Consider the following 19812-nt stretch of genomic DNA (forward strand, 5'->3'; position numbering starts at 1 on the left):
GCTCAAAGTGCTGCTCAGCCCGTGGCGGGGTATTTCCCCTACAGCTTTTCCACTAAAACATTTCCCCTCCAACCTTTCCCATTAAACAACTCCCCTACAACATCTCCCCTACAACATTTCCCCTACGTTTCCCTTACAGCATTTCACCTACAGCATTTCCCCCTCATTTCCCCCGCACATCCTCCACAGAATTTCTCCTCCAACATTTCCCCTAAAACATTTCCTCCACAACATTTCCCCCAATTTCCCCTCCAACATTTCCCCTCCAGCACTTCCCCTCCAACATTTTCCCTGCAACATTTCCCTCCAGTATTTCCCTCCAACATTTCCCCCACATTTCCCCTCCAACATTTCCCCTCCAACATTTACCTCCAACATTTCCTCCACATTTCCCTTCCAACATTTCCCCTCCAACATTTCCCTGCAACATTTCCCCTACATTTCCCCTCCAACATTTCCCCTACATTTCCCCCACCACATTTCCCCTCCAACATTTCCCCCACCACATTTCCCCTCCAGCATTTCCCCCACAACATCTCCCCTCCAGCATTTCCCCTCCAGGCTCTCCAGGCAGCTGTCCCTCCTCCCTTTCCCCCTCCAGGCAGCCCTGGCCTGTTTGTGTAGGAATGTGCCGGGATGTTTGGACACTTTGGGTCACCCCGGGTGAGATCAGGGCAGCTCTGGTGTGTCCCTGTTTATTCTGCTGGGTTTGTGACCCGGATGCTGTGAGCAAACAGCTCCTGGCAGGGCTGGCAGTGCCTGCTGATCCCTCACTCCCATCAGAGACCCAGCAGAGCCATTCCCGAGGCCAGCAGGCCCATCCTGGCCTTTCTTTGGGATGTCTGGATGTGTTTGTGTCTTTGCTCCGCAGGCTCTGCTGGAGACAGCGCTGACCAGAGTGGTCCTGCCCATGCCTATACTGGTTCTACCTCCCATCATCATGTCCGTGCTGGAGAAGTGAGTCTGCTCAGGGGAAGGGGGAATTCCCCAGGGGAAGGGAGGGAAGGTCCTCAGGGGTGTGGGGCACTGGTGTTTTATGGAATTGTGGAGTGGTTTAGGTTGGAAAGGTCCTGCAAGGTCATAGAGTCCAACCAGCACTGCCACCGCTGCCCCGTGTCCCCACATCCACAGGGCCCTGAGATCCCTGCAGGGGTGGGGACTCAGCCCTGCCCTGGGCAGCCTCTTCCAGTGCTTATCAACCCTTTCCATGAAGGAATTTTCCCCAAATCCAACCTAAACCCTCCCTGCTGCTGTTCCCTCTCCTCCTGTCCCTGTTCCCTGGGAGCAGAGCCTGACCCCGGCTGTCCCCTCCTGTCAGGAGTTCTGCAGAGCCACAGGGTCCTCCCTCAAATCTCATCCACTAAAGATTTTTTTTGCTTATTAAATTTCCATGTTCCATCATTCTGGACCAATGTCTGGCTTGTTGAAGTTTGTAGTGATGTGATTATCTCACCTCATCCCTGACACCCCAGCAGCTGGAATAACCCCTCATGGAAGGTCAGAGTGAGACAAAACCCTCTGAATTCAGTGGAAAACTGTCCGTGATTGTCAGTTCTCCACTTGGCAAACATTAGAGATTAAAAGGGCTTGGCTGGTGTTCAGCCAGAGATTATCACGGAATCATGGAATTGTTCGGGTAGGAAGAGTCTCAAATTCTTAAATTCTATTTAGTCTTAAATTCTTAAATTCTGTTTAGTCTTAAATTCTATTTATTACTGTCTAATTCCTGTGAGGAGTAAATTCCATCCTCCCTAATTTTGTGCAAAACATTTGACTTTTATTTCATTCTCCTTCTGGACTAAACCTCTGCAGCCTCTTCCCTGCTCCAGGTCCCTTTGTCACCCACACGGTCCCCAAGCCAGGATTTACCTGCAGGATCTGCTGGGAATGTGCCTGGGAGTGGCCATGCCTTACTCTGGAGCTCCTGACTCTGGAGTAACTTATTCTGGAGTAATTTACTCAGGGCTTACTCCAAGCTGTGTGTAGGAACTGAGCCCTTGCACTGAGGAGGTTTTGTGTGTTCCTACTGGTTTAACTGGTTCCCATTTAACTACCCCAAAAAAAAATTAACATCCAGGACAAATGATTTTATTGCTCCAAATGACCTTTGCTCGGTATCCACAGATAAAATCCTTTATGTGCAGAAAAAAGGGAGAAATTTGTAGAAAACTCCTCTTTAAATTAATAAATTATTGACTCCATCAGGACACACTGAGGGCCCATCCTGGGCCATCCCCAAGCTGAAATAAACCTGACAGTAAAATTGGATTGGCACCTGGGGGGAAAATAAAGCTGCGGGTGAAATTTGCTCCATCCTTTGCAGCAAAATAAATCCAATAAATCATTTCTTTGTCCTCGGGGGCATCATAAATCCTTGGATTGATATGGGTTTTGCTGAATGCCCCGGTGCTCAATGCAGGCCTTGCTCAAACTGATTTTATCTGTGAACTTACAGGAGATTGCCCTCAGAAAAAATCACCACTTTAACTTATTGAGAGCTTTAATTCACGTTTGTGAGAGAAAATTTTCCTTCTCACTGCCACGAAACTCCGTGGGTATAAAAATATCCGGGCTCTGCCTTTGCCTGCCTGAATTCTCCCCAGAGCTTTGTGCCTGCTTCATTTTCCATCAAACATCCCTGGATTCCTGGAAGGCTGGGAGTGAGAACAGCGGGGATGGGGGTGAGGTGTGGCCTGGCCATGCTGCTGGGGGTGGTGGCACCTCTGGAGTGCCCTGGGACACGGGGAGTGTCCCTGGCTGTGCCAAAGGGCTCTGAAGTCAACTCACAGATCTCAGAACTGGTTCCCAAAGGGCTCAGTCAGAGCTGAAAGCTCATTTTGGGATAAAAAACCTTTGGAGCATTTGGGGGAAAGTGTAACTTTGTAAATTCAGTGGGATTTGAGTTTGAGGAGGGTGTTTTTAATGGGGGTGAGGTCCAGGCAGGCATTATCCATTTATTTATAGGAATCCCTACAGGGGCTTAAATGGGAAGGATGAAGGTGGCACTCACTCATGATTTGGAGGCTGGAAAGCTGGGATCAGGAGTCACAGCCTGGATCCTCCCAGGGATTTGCATTTGGGATATGGCAAGGAGGGCATGGTTCCTCCAGTGGGTTTGCATTTGGGAATGTGGGGGAAGAGGGCAGCAATTCCTCCAATGGATTTGGGATTGTGGGAAGTAGGGGATGATTCTTCCAATGGATTTGAATTTGGGATTGTAGGGAAGGAAGGGAGCAATTCCTCCACTGGATTTACATTTGGGATTGTGGGAAGGAGGGAACAATTCTTCCAATGGATTTACATTTGGATTGTGGGAGGGAGGGGACAATTCTTCAATTAATTTGCATTTGGGATTGTGGGGAAAGAAGGGAATAATTCCTCCAATTAATTTGCATTTTGGATTGTGGGGAAGGAAGGGAACAGTTCCTCCAATGGATTTACATTTGGGATTGTGGGGAAGGAAGGGAACAATTCCTCCAATGGATTTACATTTTGGATTGTAGGGAAGGAAGGGAGCGATTCCTCCAAGAAGTTGGAATTTGGGCTATGGGAAGGAGGGGACAGTTCCTGTGCCCGGGGTGACCCCAGGTGCAGGGTCCTGGCTGGTGGTGGTCCTCAGCTGGGTGGGACTCCCACCCCTCCAGGGCCCAGCCTGTGCTCCCAGCAGGCTTCCAGATCCTGGAAATTCTCCTGCCTCGCCTGCACCTCGCTGCTCCCAAAGTTTATTTTAAGTGGCCAGTTCCCGGTTGCCGTCTCTCCGCTCGGATCCAGGTCTTTCCTCTCTCCCAGCCATCTCTCCATCTGCATGTTTTAACTCCCCCAGCTGCCTCTCTCGTCTCTTGTGCCATTTTTTTCAGCTCTCTTGGCTCCTCTCGTCTCTCTGCCTGCTGTGTATTTTAACTCCCAGGGCCGCCTTCTCTGCTCTCCAAGTAATTCCATGTTCCCTCCCACTGCCGCGCTCCCATTCTTCCCCATGTTTCATGCATTTCCTGCTGCTTGGACGCTCTGTCGGAGCAGTGAACATATAGAATCAATGTTTATTTTCAGCCTGCATATGCCACGCAGGGAACACGGTGTCAGTTATTTTGTGCAGATGTATTCTCATTGAAGTTTTATAAATAATATCCGCGCTGGCAGCGTCGGTGCGCAGGAATATTGGTTTGGCGGTGTCTGCGGGATGAGGGCGGCTCTTGCGTGGCATGGGGCTGACAGTGGGAATCCTTTGGTGCCTCTGTGTCACACAGGTGTGGGGACATGGGGACAATGGCACCCACAGTGGGCTCTTCACCCCCACTTCCCTCCATTCCCTGTATTCAGACACGGCCGTGAATCCTTTGTGTGCTTGTTATGATGAAATCTGGGGAATGGAGCCCTTTGCTGCCTTCCAAGGCTTCTCCAGCAGCCTCATGCAGCTCCCTGCTCCTTGCAGAGCTGCAGCCCCTCCTGCAGCTGGTGAGGCTCCAAGTACAGCCTCACTCGGAGCTCCGTGGTGGGAGAGCCCCAATTTTTGGCTCCTGTGGCGTGGCCAGGAGTTGGAGAAGCTCAGTCCATCACCAGCGCCTGCTGGGGACACTTTGGGGCATCTCTGAGTGGAGAGTGGAGAACCTGAGCTCTTCTTACATCCTCATCTTCAGCCTCCTCTGTGCCCCTCGGAGAGGACCTTTCAGAGGGTCTGAAGCACAGAGCAGGGCTGAGAAGATTCCAAGAGCTCAGGAATGTCAGGATGCACTGGAGAAGGCCTTGGAGCTGGCTGGGCAGTGTCTGTGGAAGGGACACAGCTGGAACTGCTGGCAATGGGCAGAGCTGAGTCAGAAATGGGAGCAGAACGGCTGTGTCCATGGAAGAGGAGCGTTTCTGCTCTTCTTCATCTCCAAATCCTCCTCATGCAGCACTTCCCAGGGCTGTTTTCCCATAAATCCCATAAAATCAGGATGCTCGCAGGCTGGATCACCACTGCAGAGCTGCTCTGGCTGAGCTAAACCAGTGGCACCAGGAAAAGTGGATTTTCCTGGGGGCTGGCCAGTGCTTTGTGGGCATTTTCCTCTGCCTGAACCGTGTTTGCCACTGCAGAGCTGGGGTGAGGCAGGAGGCCCCCGTGTCCATGGATTTCTCCTGGAGATATTCCCCTGTCAGGGAATGCAGGAGGCCCCCGTGTCCATGGATTTCTCCTGGAGATATTTCTCCATCAGGGAGTGCAGGAGGCCCTCCTGCCCCCGTGTCCATGGACTTCTCCTGGAGATATTCCCCTGTCAGGGAGTGCAGGAGGCCCTCCTGCCCCTGTGTCCATGGACTTCTCCTGGAGATATTCCCCCGCCAGGGAGTGCAGGAGGCCCTCCTGCCCCCGTGTCCATGGACTTCTCCTGGAGATATTCCCCCGCCAGGGAGTGCAGGAGGCCCTCCTGCCCCCGTGTCCATGGACTTCTCCTGGAGATATTCCCCCATCAGGGAGTGCAGGAGGCCCTCCTGCCCCTGTGTCCATGGACTTCTCCTGGAGATATTCCCCCGCCAGGGAGTGCAGGCTGTTCCCAGGTGCTTCTCCTCCAAGGGCCCCATCCAGCTCAGCCCGCAGCGAAGTTTGTTTGGACTCAGCAGCTGCCAGCAGCGACACCTTCCACTGCTGGGGCTGTTCCCAGAGTAAACACGGAAACTGCTCCTTTAATGGTGTCAATCAAGCACAAAGAGCCCCCAGCCCCCCTCGGTCTGCCTGTGCCGTGTCCCCGGGGCTGGGGCTGCGCGTGGGGACAGGGGTGGCCCGGCTGGGTGGGACAGCAGAGCTGCTGGTCGCTGGTGGAGTGCAGGTTTCCCAAAATGACCAGAAACGAGTGAGAAAAGCTGGGGAACAGAGCAGAGAGACCAGGGAGGTCCCAGCAGAACGGGGGATCTGGGGATCCCAAACTCCCTTGGCACATCAGAGGGGTGTCCTGAGGAGTCTGGGATCCTTCAGGATCCCTCAGGATCCCCGAGGATCCCCGAGCTCCAGCCCAGCGCTCCCCGTGCCCCGCGGCGGCGCCGGCGTCTCGCGGTGTCTGCGCCGCCTCTGAACCTGTTGATAGCAAACACCACAGAAACCCCACAGAATCTGTCAGCTGGGAGGCTTGGGTTCACTCCTGTCATGTTTAGTTTAGCATCTGACACCTCCTCCCCGACAAATACAGCCCTGGTTCAGTGCACCCGATAACTCCTTCGGAGTGCAGCGCCTGACTTCCATATGGAATAAATTACAGCACCTCCTGAAAAACGCCAGAGGCAGCTGCCAAATTATGCAAAATTTAAACCACTAATGAACGCTGCGATGAAAGTTGAATGAAGGTGTATTTACAAGAGCTCCAACACTGTGTGTCTGTGCAGCAGATGCACTGTCTGCGCCTGTTGGTACCTACGGACACGGGAGCCGCGGGCTCGGCTGCCTCCGGAGCAGCCCCAGCGCTCAGCTGAGCATTCCCAGAGCCCTCCTGCCTCCTCCAGAGTCTCCTCAGCAAAGGCTCTAAGGGGAAACTGCAGGAGGAAGGGGCGTTGGGGGTTTGAAGGGGTAAAGGAACAAAGCTTGAAGAAAAAGAGAAAGAGGAGGAGGGAGGTGTTGCAAAATTCCCTGTTCTTCGGCATCCGAAGGTCAGGGGAGAAAGGTGGATCAGCTGTGCCAGTGAGACAGAATAAAAATGTGTTATAAAATTGGGGGCAATAAAATAAACATGTTAAAGAGGCTTGGGGAAGGTTGGAGAGGGACTTTTCCCAAGAGCAGGGAGTGAAAGGACAAGGGGGGATGGTCTCAAGCTGAGGGAGGGCAGGTTTGGATCAGATCTTGGGAAGGAATTCCTGTGGGCAGGCCCTGGCACAGGGTGCCCAGAGCAGCTGTGGCTGCCCCTGGATCTCTGGCAGTGTCCCAGGCCAGGCTGGACAGAGCTTGGAGCAGCCTGGGACAGTGGAATTGTCCCTGAGGGGCTTCAAGGTCCCTTCCAACCCCAGCCATTCCATGATTCCGTGATTCTCGTGTCCTCCTGCAGCTTTCCAGTGTGACACCCCTTGGTGCAAACCTTCCATCTCCTTGTTGGATAATTGGAGCCAGGGTTTGATTCCAAGGCTGCTCCTGTCCTGTGTATGGGGTGAGGTCTCCAAAGCTCCTGCTCTCCTGTGGAACAGCCCAAGTATTTCTGCAGTTATGGTGGGCTGGGGTTTGCTCTTGTGAATAAATCAGGCTCCTTCCTCTGCTTTTTGAGCATTTCCTGAGATGTTCAGTCATTCAGTTTTTAACATCTCTCTTCTGAGATACTCAAAATCCATCTGGACACAGTCCTGAATTCTGTGCTCTGCTTGAGCAGGGAGGATGGACAGGGTGACCTCCCTCCCAACCTTACTCACCCTGGGGTTTTTTAGGCTCCAGAAGATGCCAGAGTTGGGCTGTCAGAGGGCTCTGAACATCCAGACCTCTCTGTTCCCTGACCCAACCCTTTGGCAGGGCAGTGGTGTCAACCAAATCCCTCTTCGCCAATGGATATTAATTTTATTTATTTTCAATCCGTGCTGATCCTCTGCAGTGAAAGCCTTTGGAAGCTCCTCATCACTCCCTTCCAACGGGGGGTTAATGGGTGAAAAGAGGGATTTGCACTGCAGCTGACAGCTCACAAAATGCAATATTTAACTCCCCATCCTCCCGAGCTCCGTGTCGGGAGCAGGGATCCCAGGGACAGGAGAAAACCGGACCTCTCGGCTAATTATGAGTCATTTATTCTGAACCACACAAATTCTCCAAGCTGAATCCCAATTAAGACATTACACTACATGTGTTAATTAGTCTGCTCTCCTTTTTAAATCAAGCCATAACTCTTCCTAATTAGGAGGTCGGCCCTTGTAATTTGAACTGGCCTGGGCTGGAAGCACCCCTGGAAGTCACACCTGGGGCTGGACCCGGGATCGTTTTAAATTGGTTGAGGTTTTCCTTGGGTGATTATAAGGTCCCCGACAGGGCAGTAATTACAGAGGGTGCAGTTCCAAATTAAGATGTCAGGGGTGGTGTCAGCAGCCATGCCTTGGCTCTAAACTGAGCCCCGGGGAGCTGCTGCTCCTGGGGTCATCCCAGCGAGGGCTCTCCCGGATCACAGCAGCTCCAGCAGGAGGAAAACCAGCTCCAGGAGCTGCCCCTGTGCATCCCAGGGGTAATCACAGCTCAGCCAGGACTGGAACAGGGCAGGAGTTAAAGGGTGTGCAGCAGGTCACCTGCTCTCCTACTGGGACAGGTCACCTTTCCTGCTGGGACAGGTCACCTTTCCTGCTAGGACAGGACTTTTCCTGCTGGGGCGAAGCCTTGCAGGCTCCTCTGAGGGATGTGAGGTGCAGCCGTGCTCTGTGCAGCGCAGAGCAGCTCAATATTGGAGAACAGAAGCTTGACTTTCACAGCACACATTGATAGGATCAACTCCGTCTCCAGAGCTTATTAGCGAGGAGCTGAGCTCCTGGAGGAGCTAAACTCTGGTGTCTGCTCTCCCCACGCTCCCCAGGCTCCTGGGGATGAAGGCAGCTCTCAGCGAGGCCGAGGGGGCTGGGTGTGCCTGGTCCTGCCCCACACACAGGCAGGGGTGAATCCCTTCTCTTCAGATCCCCCCGGCGCGTTCGGGGCTGGCACCAGACGTGTGGCAAGGGGCTGAGGTGACCCTGGGATCCAGCCTGGCTGCAGCCCCGTGCAGGGCAGGGCAGGGACAGGACAGGAGCAGGGCACTTTGGTTTAGGAGTGCTTTAATCCCAGTGATGTCACCACAGGGACGGGTGCTCAGGGCTTGGTGTCATCTCTTGTGCCTTCCCTGGCCAAGGAGATCTCCTGTGACCGCTCCAGAGGGAAGGAGATCATGGAATATCCTGAGCTGGATCCACAGGGATCATCCATCCACCCCAGGCCCTGCCCAGACCCCCAACAACCCCACCCTGGGCACCCCTGGCAGCCTGCCCAAGGCTCCTGGAGCTCTGGCAGGGTTGGGAATGTGTCCATTCCCTGGGGAGCCTGGGCAGTGCCAGCACCCTCTGGGGATGGACCTTTCTCTGAAACCCAACCTAAACCTCCTCCAGCCTCTCCCTGTGTCCTAAACAGCCCAGCAGCAAATCCACTCCCTCTCCACACTGCTCGTACACACTGAACATTCCAACAAAACTCCCAGCCCAGTTGTTGGTTTGTATTCCCATTTTTTTCAGCTGAATTATAGGGATCCTTTTTGTAAATGGCTCTGGAATAAATCCTTCACAAGTGATATTTTCCCCTTTAGCACTGGTAAACTGAGGCCCCGTATCCTGGAATATATTTAATATACCAGTTTCTACCAGCCAAATCCTGTCCCAGTTTTCCATTGTTAATTCCATCAGAGGGTCACTTTTGGGTCATTAGCAGAACCTGACCTTGCAGGGATCTTCAGGTGTTTGCTTGAACTCATAAACATCCCCTGGGAACAGCAAGCATTGAAACATCCTTGTCACCCACTGCAGATTGGATTTTAACAAATTAAGGGATTGCCAACTCTGTGGCTTTATTACCCATTTTTGAAGCTGTTTGTGCCTTTCCCAGTGCCTTTTCCCAAGCTCCCAGAGCTCCCAGTGCCTCTCCAGGACCTGATTCCCTTCTGCCCACGGGGCATGGGCTGCCCCTTGGTGCAGGTGTCCCCCTGGGGTCCCCTCGCCTGCCTCACCTGGTGTGGGGGGCTGGAACCGGGGCTGTGTGTGTGGGGCAGGCTGGTGATGGCCTCAGGAGGAGGTGTCCACCCCTGGCAGTGTCCCAGGCTGGGCTGGACAGGCCCAGAGGACCCTGGGGTGCTGGGAGGGTCCCTGCCACGGCAGGAGCAGGAATTGCACCACCCCTAAGGTTCTTTCCAAGCCAACCCACCGCAGGTTCTCTGAAGGGCCCGACGCCGCGAGGAGAGCCCAGGTGGGCACAGTGGCCGTGCAGGGCTGTCCCTGGCACGCTCTAACCCAGCCTTTCCCTTGCAGGACTTCTCTGCTGAGGTCCCGGCCGCGGATGCTGCTCCCGGTGCAAAGCCTCGTGTGCCTCGCTGCCTTTGGCCTGGCGCTGCCCCTGGCCATCAGCCTCTTCCCGCAGATGTCCGAGGTCAGTGCGTGTCCGGGGCTCTCGGGGGCCACCAGCCACGGCCCCTGGGCCCTCCTGGAGAGCTGGCCCAGCCCTGGTTTCGGTATTCTGAAATACATCCCCCCTCTCCCTGACAGTGGGGTTTCCTTGGAGTTAAAACGTTGAATCCAAGCTCTGTCCGTGATTCCAGGAGCGTGGATCACCCGTTTGAGGGGATGTTCTTCCCCAGAGCTGCTCTGAGGGCTTTTCCTTTTTCATCTCCTGGGAAGAGCCAGCCTGGGGGTGAGCACAGGAAAACCAGCCAAGGAAACGGGGAATGACCAATGCAGTCACTCAGACCAACTGAGCTGGGCAAATTGCTGGGGTGGATTTCTTTCTGAGTCATTAATTTTGGTGATTGGAGCTTTCCCTGGTTGTGAATCTGTGCATTTCCAGAGAGGGTCTCTATTCCTGAGGGAGAAAACCTTAGGAGAGAGTCAAACAGGGACTCTCTCACAAGGTTCTTCTCCTGTCAGCTGGAAGAGCTGATCAGGAGTTGGTATCACTGTCTGCGGGTTAATTCATTGTTTTTCAGTCTGGGTGGGTTTATCCGTGACTTCCAGCCAGGGAATCTTGCTGTACACTTGTGTGCTGACTGACAAACACGTCGGGAATTCTCCTTCTTGCTGTCTCCAGGCTGGGAGAAAACTGTCCCTTCTCTCTAAGAACCTGAATTTATCTCAGTCTTGGAGCCTCTTGCTAAAAGACGTGTTTGCTGAAGCTTTAATGATTCATATGGCTCTTCCTTAAACTTTTTCTAATTAGTCAACATGGTTTTTGGAGCCCTTCCATCAGGAGCAGACACAGCATTGCAGTCAGGAGCTGCACAAGCCCCAGTTGCAGGAGCAATGTGATTTCCCTGCCTCTCCTGGTGCGTCCCCAGAGCCTGGCAGGGCTTTTGGCAGGGCTCAGCCTCAGCTCCGTGGCCATCAGCTCCGATCCCAGTTCTGCTCCCAGGCGGGCTGGGGAGCGCTGCCAGGGCCTGCACCTGCTCCAGGTGGAGCCTGGAGCACGGCCAGCCTGCCGTGGGAGGGAGCTGGGGCACACAGATCCCTTCTGCTCCTTCCCCAGAGAATCAGAGGGGTTTCAGCCTGGAAAAGCCCTCTGAGACCATTGAGTCCAACCATCCCCAGCACTGCCAGGGCCACCGCTGCCCGTGTCCCCAAGTGCCACATGCACAGGGCTCTGAAATCCCTGCAGGGATCGGGGCTCCAGCCCTGCCCTGGGCAGTACCTCCCTATGCCTGACCACCTTTTCCAGGAAAAATTCCTTCCTAATATCCAGTTTAAACCTTCTCCGGTGCAACTTCCCTGGAAATTTCCTATTTCCTCCCTGTTTCCAGGAAAAATCTTTCAGGATAATCAGGGAAGCAAGACCACAGCAGGTACCACCAACCTCATTTATCCCCAAGGTGACATTGCCACTGTTCCCCCAAACCCTGGGATTCTGAAATGGTTTGGGTTGGGAGGACCTTGCAGCCCCTCTCGTTCCATGCCATGACCAGGGACACCTCCATGGGAGTTGTGCCTTTCCGAGTGGTGATTTCTCCTGTGCAGTATCCGATATTCCAGCAGGGAAAACCTCACCGATTTCAGCAGCTGAATGAATTCTGACCCACGGGGAACATTCAGGAGGGGCCTGCAGGCACTCCTGGGAGGGAGGGTTGGGGTGACCTGCTGAGGGCAGCGGGGATGTTCCTGGCAGGGCAAACGTGATCGGCTCAGATGAGGAGCCTGCCCCACACCCTGCAGGGAAGAGGAACCTCCCGGGGCCTGCCTGGGCTCTGCCTGCAGGGACCCAGCTCTGCTGCTCGGGGGGAGCCCTGCACAGCTGGACCCCACATCTGCCCACAGCAGGGACAGGGGCTCCCCAGGGCTGCTCAGTCACACAACCCCAGAGGGGTTTGGGTCAGGAGGGACCCTGAATCCACCCAGTGCCACCCCTGCCTTGGCAGGGACACCTCCCATGTCCCAGGGGATTAAAACAATCTGCCCAAGGGCTCAGAGACACTGCTTGGAGCCAGTTCTCCTCACTTCCATTAACTGGCTCCAGGACCCACTGTCCCCTCTCCATCCTGATGGCTGAAAGAGAAAATGAAAGATTAAAAGTGAAGCTGCTGTGAGAGCGGTGTAGGTGGAGCTTAAACATAAAATTTGGGAGTTCTGGGAACTTCTGCTCAGCTGCCATCCAATCCCAGCACTTCCTCCTGGATGGGTTAATCCTGGGTTTTGTCATGTAAAACGTGGCAGACCCTCAGTGTGACACAGCTGTCCCTGTGTGAGGGTTTGTAGTGATGTCGATGTCCCTGTGACATAAAATCATGGAATGTTTGGATTGGAAGAGACCTTAAAGCCCCTCCAGTGCCACCCCTGCCATGGCAGGGACACCTCCCACTGTCCCAGAGGGATCCAGCCTGGCCTTGGGCACTGCCAGGGATCCAGGGGCAGCCACAGCAAAGCTGGGAATTCCAGCCCAGCCCCTCCCCACCCTCCCAGGCAGCAATTCCTGCACAAGATCCCAGCCCAATCTCCCCTTTCCCAGTGGAAGCCATTCCCTGTGTCCTGTCCCTCCATCCCTTGTCCCCAGCCCCTCTGCAGCTCTCCTGGAGCCCCTGCAGGCCCTGCCAGGGGCTGGCAGCTCTCCCTGGAGCCTTCCCTTCTCCAGGGGAACATTCCCAGCTCTCCCATTTTCCCATTACATTTGCATTTGCTATAAACGTGTGAGTGTTTACAAAGGACATTCCCCCTGTTCTCCAAAATCTCTCTGGAGGTTTCTGTGGGGATGCCCAAGGGAGCAAACAGAGTGTTTTACCTGGGACAATCTCTCTGGATCCATCTCTGGATGGGAAATCCCAGTCTCCCTGCAGGGAGTGTTTCTCAGAACCTGTGAAATTTTGGGCACTCATCACCAGACCATGAACTGCAGTGGTTGGGCTCAATGACCTTGGAGTCTTTTCCAACCTGAATGATTCCATGATTCTGTCTTGTCAGATAAGGAATTTAAACCAGGAATATTAAATAAGGAATGTAAACCAGGAGCAAACAGAGCCTGGTGTGTCCTTACGTGGCTGTTCTGGGCCAGGAGCTTGCGTGGCCCCTTCGATCCTCTCTCCTAACAGGGCTCAAACTCACGACTGGTTTTCCAGCAGAGCTGAAGCCTTGCCATAGGCTGAATAAATCTGCTGGATAAGTGCAGCCACCTTGTCCCATCACCTGTAGCTGCTCTGGAGTTATTCCTGTTTTCCAACAGCTCCAGGGAAACCAGAGCTCAGCAAACAGAGGCACCAGTGCCAGGGAAAGGGAATTCTGCAGGTGGGCAAGCTCCACGTGCTGGGAAGGCTAAAGCACCCTGAGCCTTTTTGGGGTGGATATCCAGCCTAGCCAAGCCCTGGGTTTTGTAGGGATGAAATTCCACTTGGATTTCTGCAGCGGTGCTCCAGAATCACAGCTTGTTTCTGGATATTATGGCTTTAAAGAGAACGTTATAAAAATAAACCCCTCGTACCAGCCACGAAACCATGGATCCTTGGGAATACTCACGCTGGAGCTGCTGAGAAACGTTCTTGTCATCGCAGGGTAGTGTTAACTGTGGAACCTAAACCCATCAATATGCATTGAGTAATTCACTGCTGTTAAGTTTAGGAGAAACATGTAGTTAATGCATTTAGCCCACAACCTCCAACTGCCTCCCATGCCCCCCGGGGAATCTCTTCCCTCTCCCGATCCCGCAGCATCCCCACTGACAACTCCTACTCAGCTATGCACTGCCAATGGAAACAGCTGTGACAGCTCCAACCCGAAAATGGGACTTGTGCAAATGAAATTCAGTGTAGCAGCAGGAGAAAGAGAGAACCACGGGGCTGCTCCGCTGCTCCTCTGCCCCGTGGGCCCTGCTCCTCCCGAGGGCTCCTCCAGCAGCGCCCACCAGGAGCTCCTGGCACCCCGTGCCCGGCGGGATGGAGGGGATGGAGGTGGACAGGGCCAGGGGAGGAATGGAGAAATGGAGCTGGAGAATGGCAGAGAACCCTTCAACCACCTGAGCACTCCTGCCTGGGGGAGGCTCAAAGGGCGTTTTTTGGGTGATGCTCCATGCAAACCGAGGCATCTTCCGGAATGAGGCTGATTTCAGGCTTTCCTTAAAAATAATCTTCCTTTTGGATCTCCAGGACAAGGGGAATAAACAGCCTAAAATCCAAGGCTGAGCTATTGTTTTCCAATCTGTTTTAGCCTTCATCTTGTTGGCAGGCTGCTTTAGAAAAGCAAAAGGTTAATGAGCCAATGTGCAGTGGGATTATTGCAGTAAAGATGACAGTGAACCAGTAATTACTAATTAGATGCAGTTTAACAGGAGGAACAAGTGAAATCTCCTCTTCACCAACTGTCAATAATTAGCAGATTTGGTGAGGTTGAAATGTGTCCACAGTTAAAAGGCTGATTTTTTAATGAAATGGCACTTGACAAAAGAGCTGTATGGAGGTCACAGCCATAGCCCTCGAGACGCTTCCCCATTCCATACTTAGGAGGGAAATCAGATGCAATCCAGCAGGGGGTCCCCGTGGAACCATCCCTCCCTTGGGATTGCTTTGCACGGGGGGGAGGGGAGCAGGAGGGATTCTCTGCAGTGATTTTGTCCAAGTTGGATGAGAAGCCAGGGAAGGGATTTGCCAGCTGCCATGGGGAAAAATGTTTGAGAAGTGAGAAGTTCTGCTTTGCTTCTGGGGCTGGGGAAACGGTTTCCTGGGAGTCTGGGAGCCCCTGGGATGGAGGCTGGGCTTGGAAGGAGCTCCTCTCAGCAAAGAAGTGGCACGAGGTCCTGGAGGGCTGGCAGGAGGCTGGAAGCTCAGTGGGAAGTGTCTCCCAAAGACTGCAGAGCATTCAAGCTGTGCCTCAGGGATGCTTTCCTGCTGCTCCACCGGTGGCTTCAGGAGCACCAAGAGGTTCATCCGAGGTTCCTCTCCTGAGTGCTGACCCAGCTTATCCTCTGGTTTAGCTTCTGGTTTATTTTCTGGTTTATCTTCTGGTTTATCTTCTTCCTTATCTTCTGGTTTATCTTCTGATTTATCTTCTTCCTTATCTTCTGGTTTATCTTTTGCCTTATCCTCTGGTTTAGCTTTTGGTTTATCTTCTGGTTCATCATCTACCTTATCTTCTGGTTTATCTTCTGATTTATCTTTTGCCTTATCTTCTGGTTTATTTTCTGCCTTATCTTCTGGTTTATCTTTTGCCTTATCCTCTGATATATCTTCTGCCTTATCTTCTGGTTCATCTTCTGGTTTATCTTCTTGCCTTTCCCTTGTTGACAAAGGCAAGAATATCTTTGTTCCTCATGAGAGCCTCAAATGAGGCTCTTCTGCCTTAGAAATTCCATGGGATAGGACAGACATTGCTGAGAGGGAAATGGAACCAGACAAGTTTCAAAGGATGGCCTTGCAGATAAGACCAGAAACTCTGGAGAAACAGAACTATGGAAGGTGCATCATAGCAGGACCCACGAGGGGTAATTTTAGAGGGTTGGCTTTAAGGCATTTACAGCATTGTGTGGCAAAAGCTGACAGGCCAAGAAACACTTATGATGGATTGTAATTAGGAGATAGTTTGGCTTCTGATTGTGATGGCCTGAATTGTAACCTCTGTACCACCTCACCCTATACATGGCACTGAAAATAGAATAAAAGTTCCTAAAATGCCTCTCAGGAGGCCCATCTCTAGGCCAGAAGAAGGTATAATCCGACATGGGGGCTCCTTTTGTGCCCATGAAATGACTGATTTGAGCAGAACCCCCAGGATTTGTGTGACAGGGAGTGGCTGAACACTGGCGTAGTTCAAGCAGGACTGGAGGGAGAATCTGAGGGGTTTGGGGATGTGTTGAGCCCCTTTCCAGCCTTCCAAGGAGGGATGGTGGTGCTTAATGAGGTTCCTGTGTTCCCTGGTAAGGATGGACTCCTGTCAGAGGCTGGGGAAAGAGTGAGGCTGCCAGAGCACTGTGCTGCCCCTGGCAGGGTGAAGGGTGGGACAGGAGGTGACATTTGGGGACAGCAGGGTGGTGCTGCACACAGAGCGTGCACAGAACTCCAGTGGAAGTGCCCAGCTCATCTTTGATAAGAAATAATGGCCATGGGGAGTCCTAAACTCCATCTGTACCTCCAACCCCAGCAGGATCCGAGCGCAGCCTGGGGCACAGGCCATGGCTGCTGGATTGTCCCCATCCCCCCTGGAGCATCTTGGGCTTCCCACTGATCCTGGAGGGTCCTGCTGCCAGGGGTGCCCCCAAAAGGGGCTGGGCAGAGTTGTGCCCGTGGGTGGACACAGCATGGGCAGAGTTGTGCCCGTGGGTGGACACAGGATGGGCAGAGTTGTGCCCGGTGGATGGACACGGGCTGTGCCATCCTGGTGTTCCTGGTTCCTGCAGCTCCCCCAGCTGCAGCCCTGCCCTCTGCAGGTGTTCAGGGAGTTGTGCTGGGCTGGTTTATCCCGGGACCTCTCCGGGCTCACAGGATTTATCCCAGCTGAGTTTAGACACCAGAATCCTCCAGTGGAGGGAGTCAGGTGTCCCTGCTCCAGGACAGGCCTCAGGTGAGCGCTGGGGGGGCAGAGATCTCCTCAGGCTTTGCTGCCACAGTCACCTGTGACAGGTGAAGGGCACTTCTGTCACCCCCTGGTTCCAATGGAACCTGTCCTCGCTGGCCACCGTGACGGGCTCTGGGCTGCAGGGACCCGCCCCAGTTCCTGCTCCACCTGGAGTTTCTCCCTCTGGCATCATCCCCACCAGCAGAAAGAGACCTGGAGCTGGATTTGCGTTGGAGCTTGCCAGGTCAGGCCACCCTCCAGGGATAAACTCCAGCTCAACGTGACAGCAGAGCCTTTGGGGGAGCTCAGGTGCATTCGGGGCAAGGACAGGGGCAGGTTCAGGTGCTCCAAACCTCCCTGAGGCAGTTCAGAGCATTCCTGGGAGAAGAATTCCCAAAGGACATGGGAAAGGATGCCAGGCTTAATCCTCTCCTGCCCTTCTAGTGGTGCTTTGTCCTGATCCAGCAGCCCCCAGCCCCTTTCTGCTTCAGGGAGGGCTTTGGGTCAGAGCCTGGAGCTCCTGCAGAGACCACACAACCCAAACATTCCAGACCCTGCATGGCTGGGACGTTCCAGTCAGGAAAGCCCCCAGATTGTCCTGTTCGTGTGGTGACTCCTCATTCCCACCACGCGGTGCTCTCTTGGGTTCTCCCTCTGGGATGAGGCAGGTGTGTCCCGGTAACTCCCGTCTGCCTGCTCCACCTGCTGGAATTCCAGCTGCAGATCCACGCTGCTGATCCCACAGGGGCAGCACTTGCCTTGTCCCACAGCCACTCCCAATTCCCAAACTCCTTCAGATTCCCAAACCTCTTCCTTGTGATGCCCTTTGGATTCAAATCCTGGCACAACCGAAACTCCTCTTGACCAGGAGAGGAGGAACCAGTTTGGCAAAGCAAAGAACATCTCTGGATCAGGACACCTCCCATTTCCATGGGGTTTTTCTCCCCCATTCTTTCTCAAAATCTCAGAATCAAAGCATTTCCCTGCTTTGCTTCCCAGAGCTGGGAGATCTCCGTCACTTCTTCTGGCTGCAAATGCATTTCTTTTCCAAAATCGTGGAATCATGGAATGGTTTGAGTGGGAAGCGACCTTAAAACTCATCTGGTCCCACTCCATCCATGGGCAGGGACACCTCCCACTGTGCCAGGCTGCTCCAAGCTCTGTCCAACCTGGCCTGGGGCACTGCCAGGGATCCAGGGGAAGGGGAAGGGGAAGGGGAAGGGGAAGGGGAAGGGGAAGGGGAAGGGGAAGGGGAAGGGGAAGGGGAAGGGGAAGGGGAAGGGGAAGGGGAAGGGGAAGGGGAAGGCTCTGGCCTTCAGGAACTCCATTATCAGTGCTTAGGAGCCCCTGGGACACCTCAGGGTGGTTAAATGTCCACCTGCTCTGCCTGTTGGGCAGTGCTGGGCAGTGCTGGGCAGTGCTGGGCAGTGCTGGGCAGTGGGGCTGGGCAGTGCTGGGCAGCGCTGGGCAGTGGGGCTGGGCAGTGCTGGGCAGTGCTGGGCAGTGCTGGGCAGCGCTGGGCAGTGCTGGGCAGTGCTGGGCAGTGCTGGGCAGTGCTGGGCAGGGCTGGGCAGTGCTGGGCAGTGCTGGGCAGTGCTGGGCAGCGCTGGGCAGTGCTGGGCAGTGCTGGGCAGTGCTGGGCAGTGCTGGGCAGGGCTGGGCAGTGCTGGGCAGTGCTGGGCAGTGCTGGGCAGCGCTGGGCAGTGCTGGGCAGGGCTGGGCAGTGCTGGGCAGCGCTGGGCAGTGCTGGGCAGTGCTGGGCAGTGCTGGGCAGTGCTGGGCAGGGCTGGGCAGTGCTGGGCAGTGCTGGGCAGTGGGGCTGGGCAGTGCTGGGCAGGGCTGGGCAGGGCTGGGCAGTGCTGGGCAGTGCTGGGCAGTGTTGGGCAGTGCTGGGCAGTGCTGGGCAGTGCTGGGCAGTGCTGGGCAGTGGGACTGGGCAGTGCTGGGCAGTGCTGGGCAGTGGGGCTGGGCAGTGGGGCTGGGCAGTGGGGCTGGGCAGTGCTGGGCAGTGGGACTGGGCAGTGCTGGGCAGTGCTGGGCAGTGCTGGGCAGTGCTGGGCAGTGGGACTGGGCAGTGCTGGGCAGTGCTGGGCAGTGCTGGGCAGCGAGGCTGCCCCCAGCTCCTGTCTGTGCTCAGGGGGTGCCTGTGGAGCAGGGACCCCTCCGCAGCGCCCAGGGGCTCCTCGTCAGCCGGATCTGGTTTCATGTTTACACCCCTGGCCCTGGGAGACAGGTTCAAGTATGTAAACTATCCCCCTGCGAGCGCTGGCTGCTGCAGGTGTGTGGGTGCTGGTGGGCATAAAAAAACATTCCTGACACCAGCTCTTTTGAGGAGTCTTCACCTCCTGATGGCTATAAGCCATTAGGAGTCAAAAGAAAGAGCTGACATCCGACAAGTCCGGATAAACAGCTAAACATTAACCCTTAAAGTGGCCCAAAAAACAGACTTAAAAGGCTCTTTGTGGAAAGAAGCCATTTTTTTTTTGCAGGGCTGTTAATTGCTGTCTTTCTTCGGGACACCTTTCAGCAGCACCTACTGTAAACAGAGAGGCTCCTGCCCGGCACTTCCCTGGGATTCCTGCACTGCCCGGGCCATTCCTGAGCCCTCCCTGGCTCCTGGGCTTTGCTGCTTTAATCTGGAGACCAAGAGCCTTCCCTGCTCTTCCAGCCCACCCCGAGCACCCCGGGAATCACAGAATACCCTGAGCTGGAATGAGGAATGATCCACGAGGGTCACCCAGTCCCACTCCTGGCCCCACAGAGGAATCACTAAATCAGAAAAGACCTTTAATGTAACTGAGCCCAACCATTCCTGCTCAGAGGCCTCTTGGCTCACCCCCAGATCCTCCCTGCCCGCGTCCTGCCTTGCCCCTCTCTTGCTACTCGGGGTTGGATTTGTCCTTTTTGGTGTGTTTGGAGTTGTTTTGGCTCATCTGGAGCAGCTCTGACCCCTCCAAGAGGTGCAGGATGCAAAGGAAGGGGATCAGTTGTCCAGACTTGCCTGCTCAGGGCCGAGAATGCCTTATTAATCACATCTCACATATATAATTACCTGTAATTGCTGTTTAAATTTCCTGTTCCCAGTGAGGCTGGTGGTCTGCGAGAGAGGGAAATGTGCCGCAGGTTGGGATCCTGAGGAATTTGCTC

At 54.4% G+C, this 19812-nt stretch overlaps 1 protein-coding gene across 2 annotated transcripts in view; it reads left to right on the forward strand.

Moving 5' to 3' along the window:
- The window catches only part of SFXN5 (sideroflexin 5), a 93718-nt gene that overhangs the window by 65996 nt on the left and 7910 nt on the right, over positions 1-19812 (forward strand). Inside the window, exons 12-14 of one of the 2 annotated variants that reach the window (XM_063401243.1) lie at positions 872-957; positions 9964-10081; positions 10251-11573. In XM_063401243.1, coding sequence (XP_063257313.1) covers positions 872-957; positions 9964-10081; positions 10251-10271 — 225 coding nt within the window. In that variant the 3' untranslated portion in view covers positions 10272-11573. Of the gene's footprint in view, positions 1-871; positions 958-9963; positions 10082-10250; positions 11574-19812 lie in introns of those variants that run through there. The other variant, XM_063401241.1, reaches the window with a different exon arrangement.

This window comes from Prinia subflava, chromosome 7 (assembly GCF_021018805.1).
Source record: "Prinia subflava isolate CZ2003 ecotype Zambia chromosome 7, Cam_Psub_1.2, whole genome shotgun sequence".
Lineage (NCBI taxonomy): Eukaryota > Metazoa > Chordata > Aves > Passeriformes > Cisticolidae > Prinia > Prinia subflava.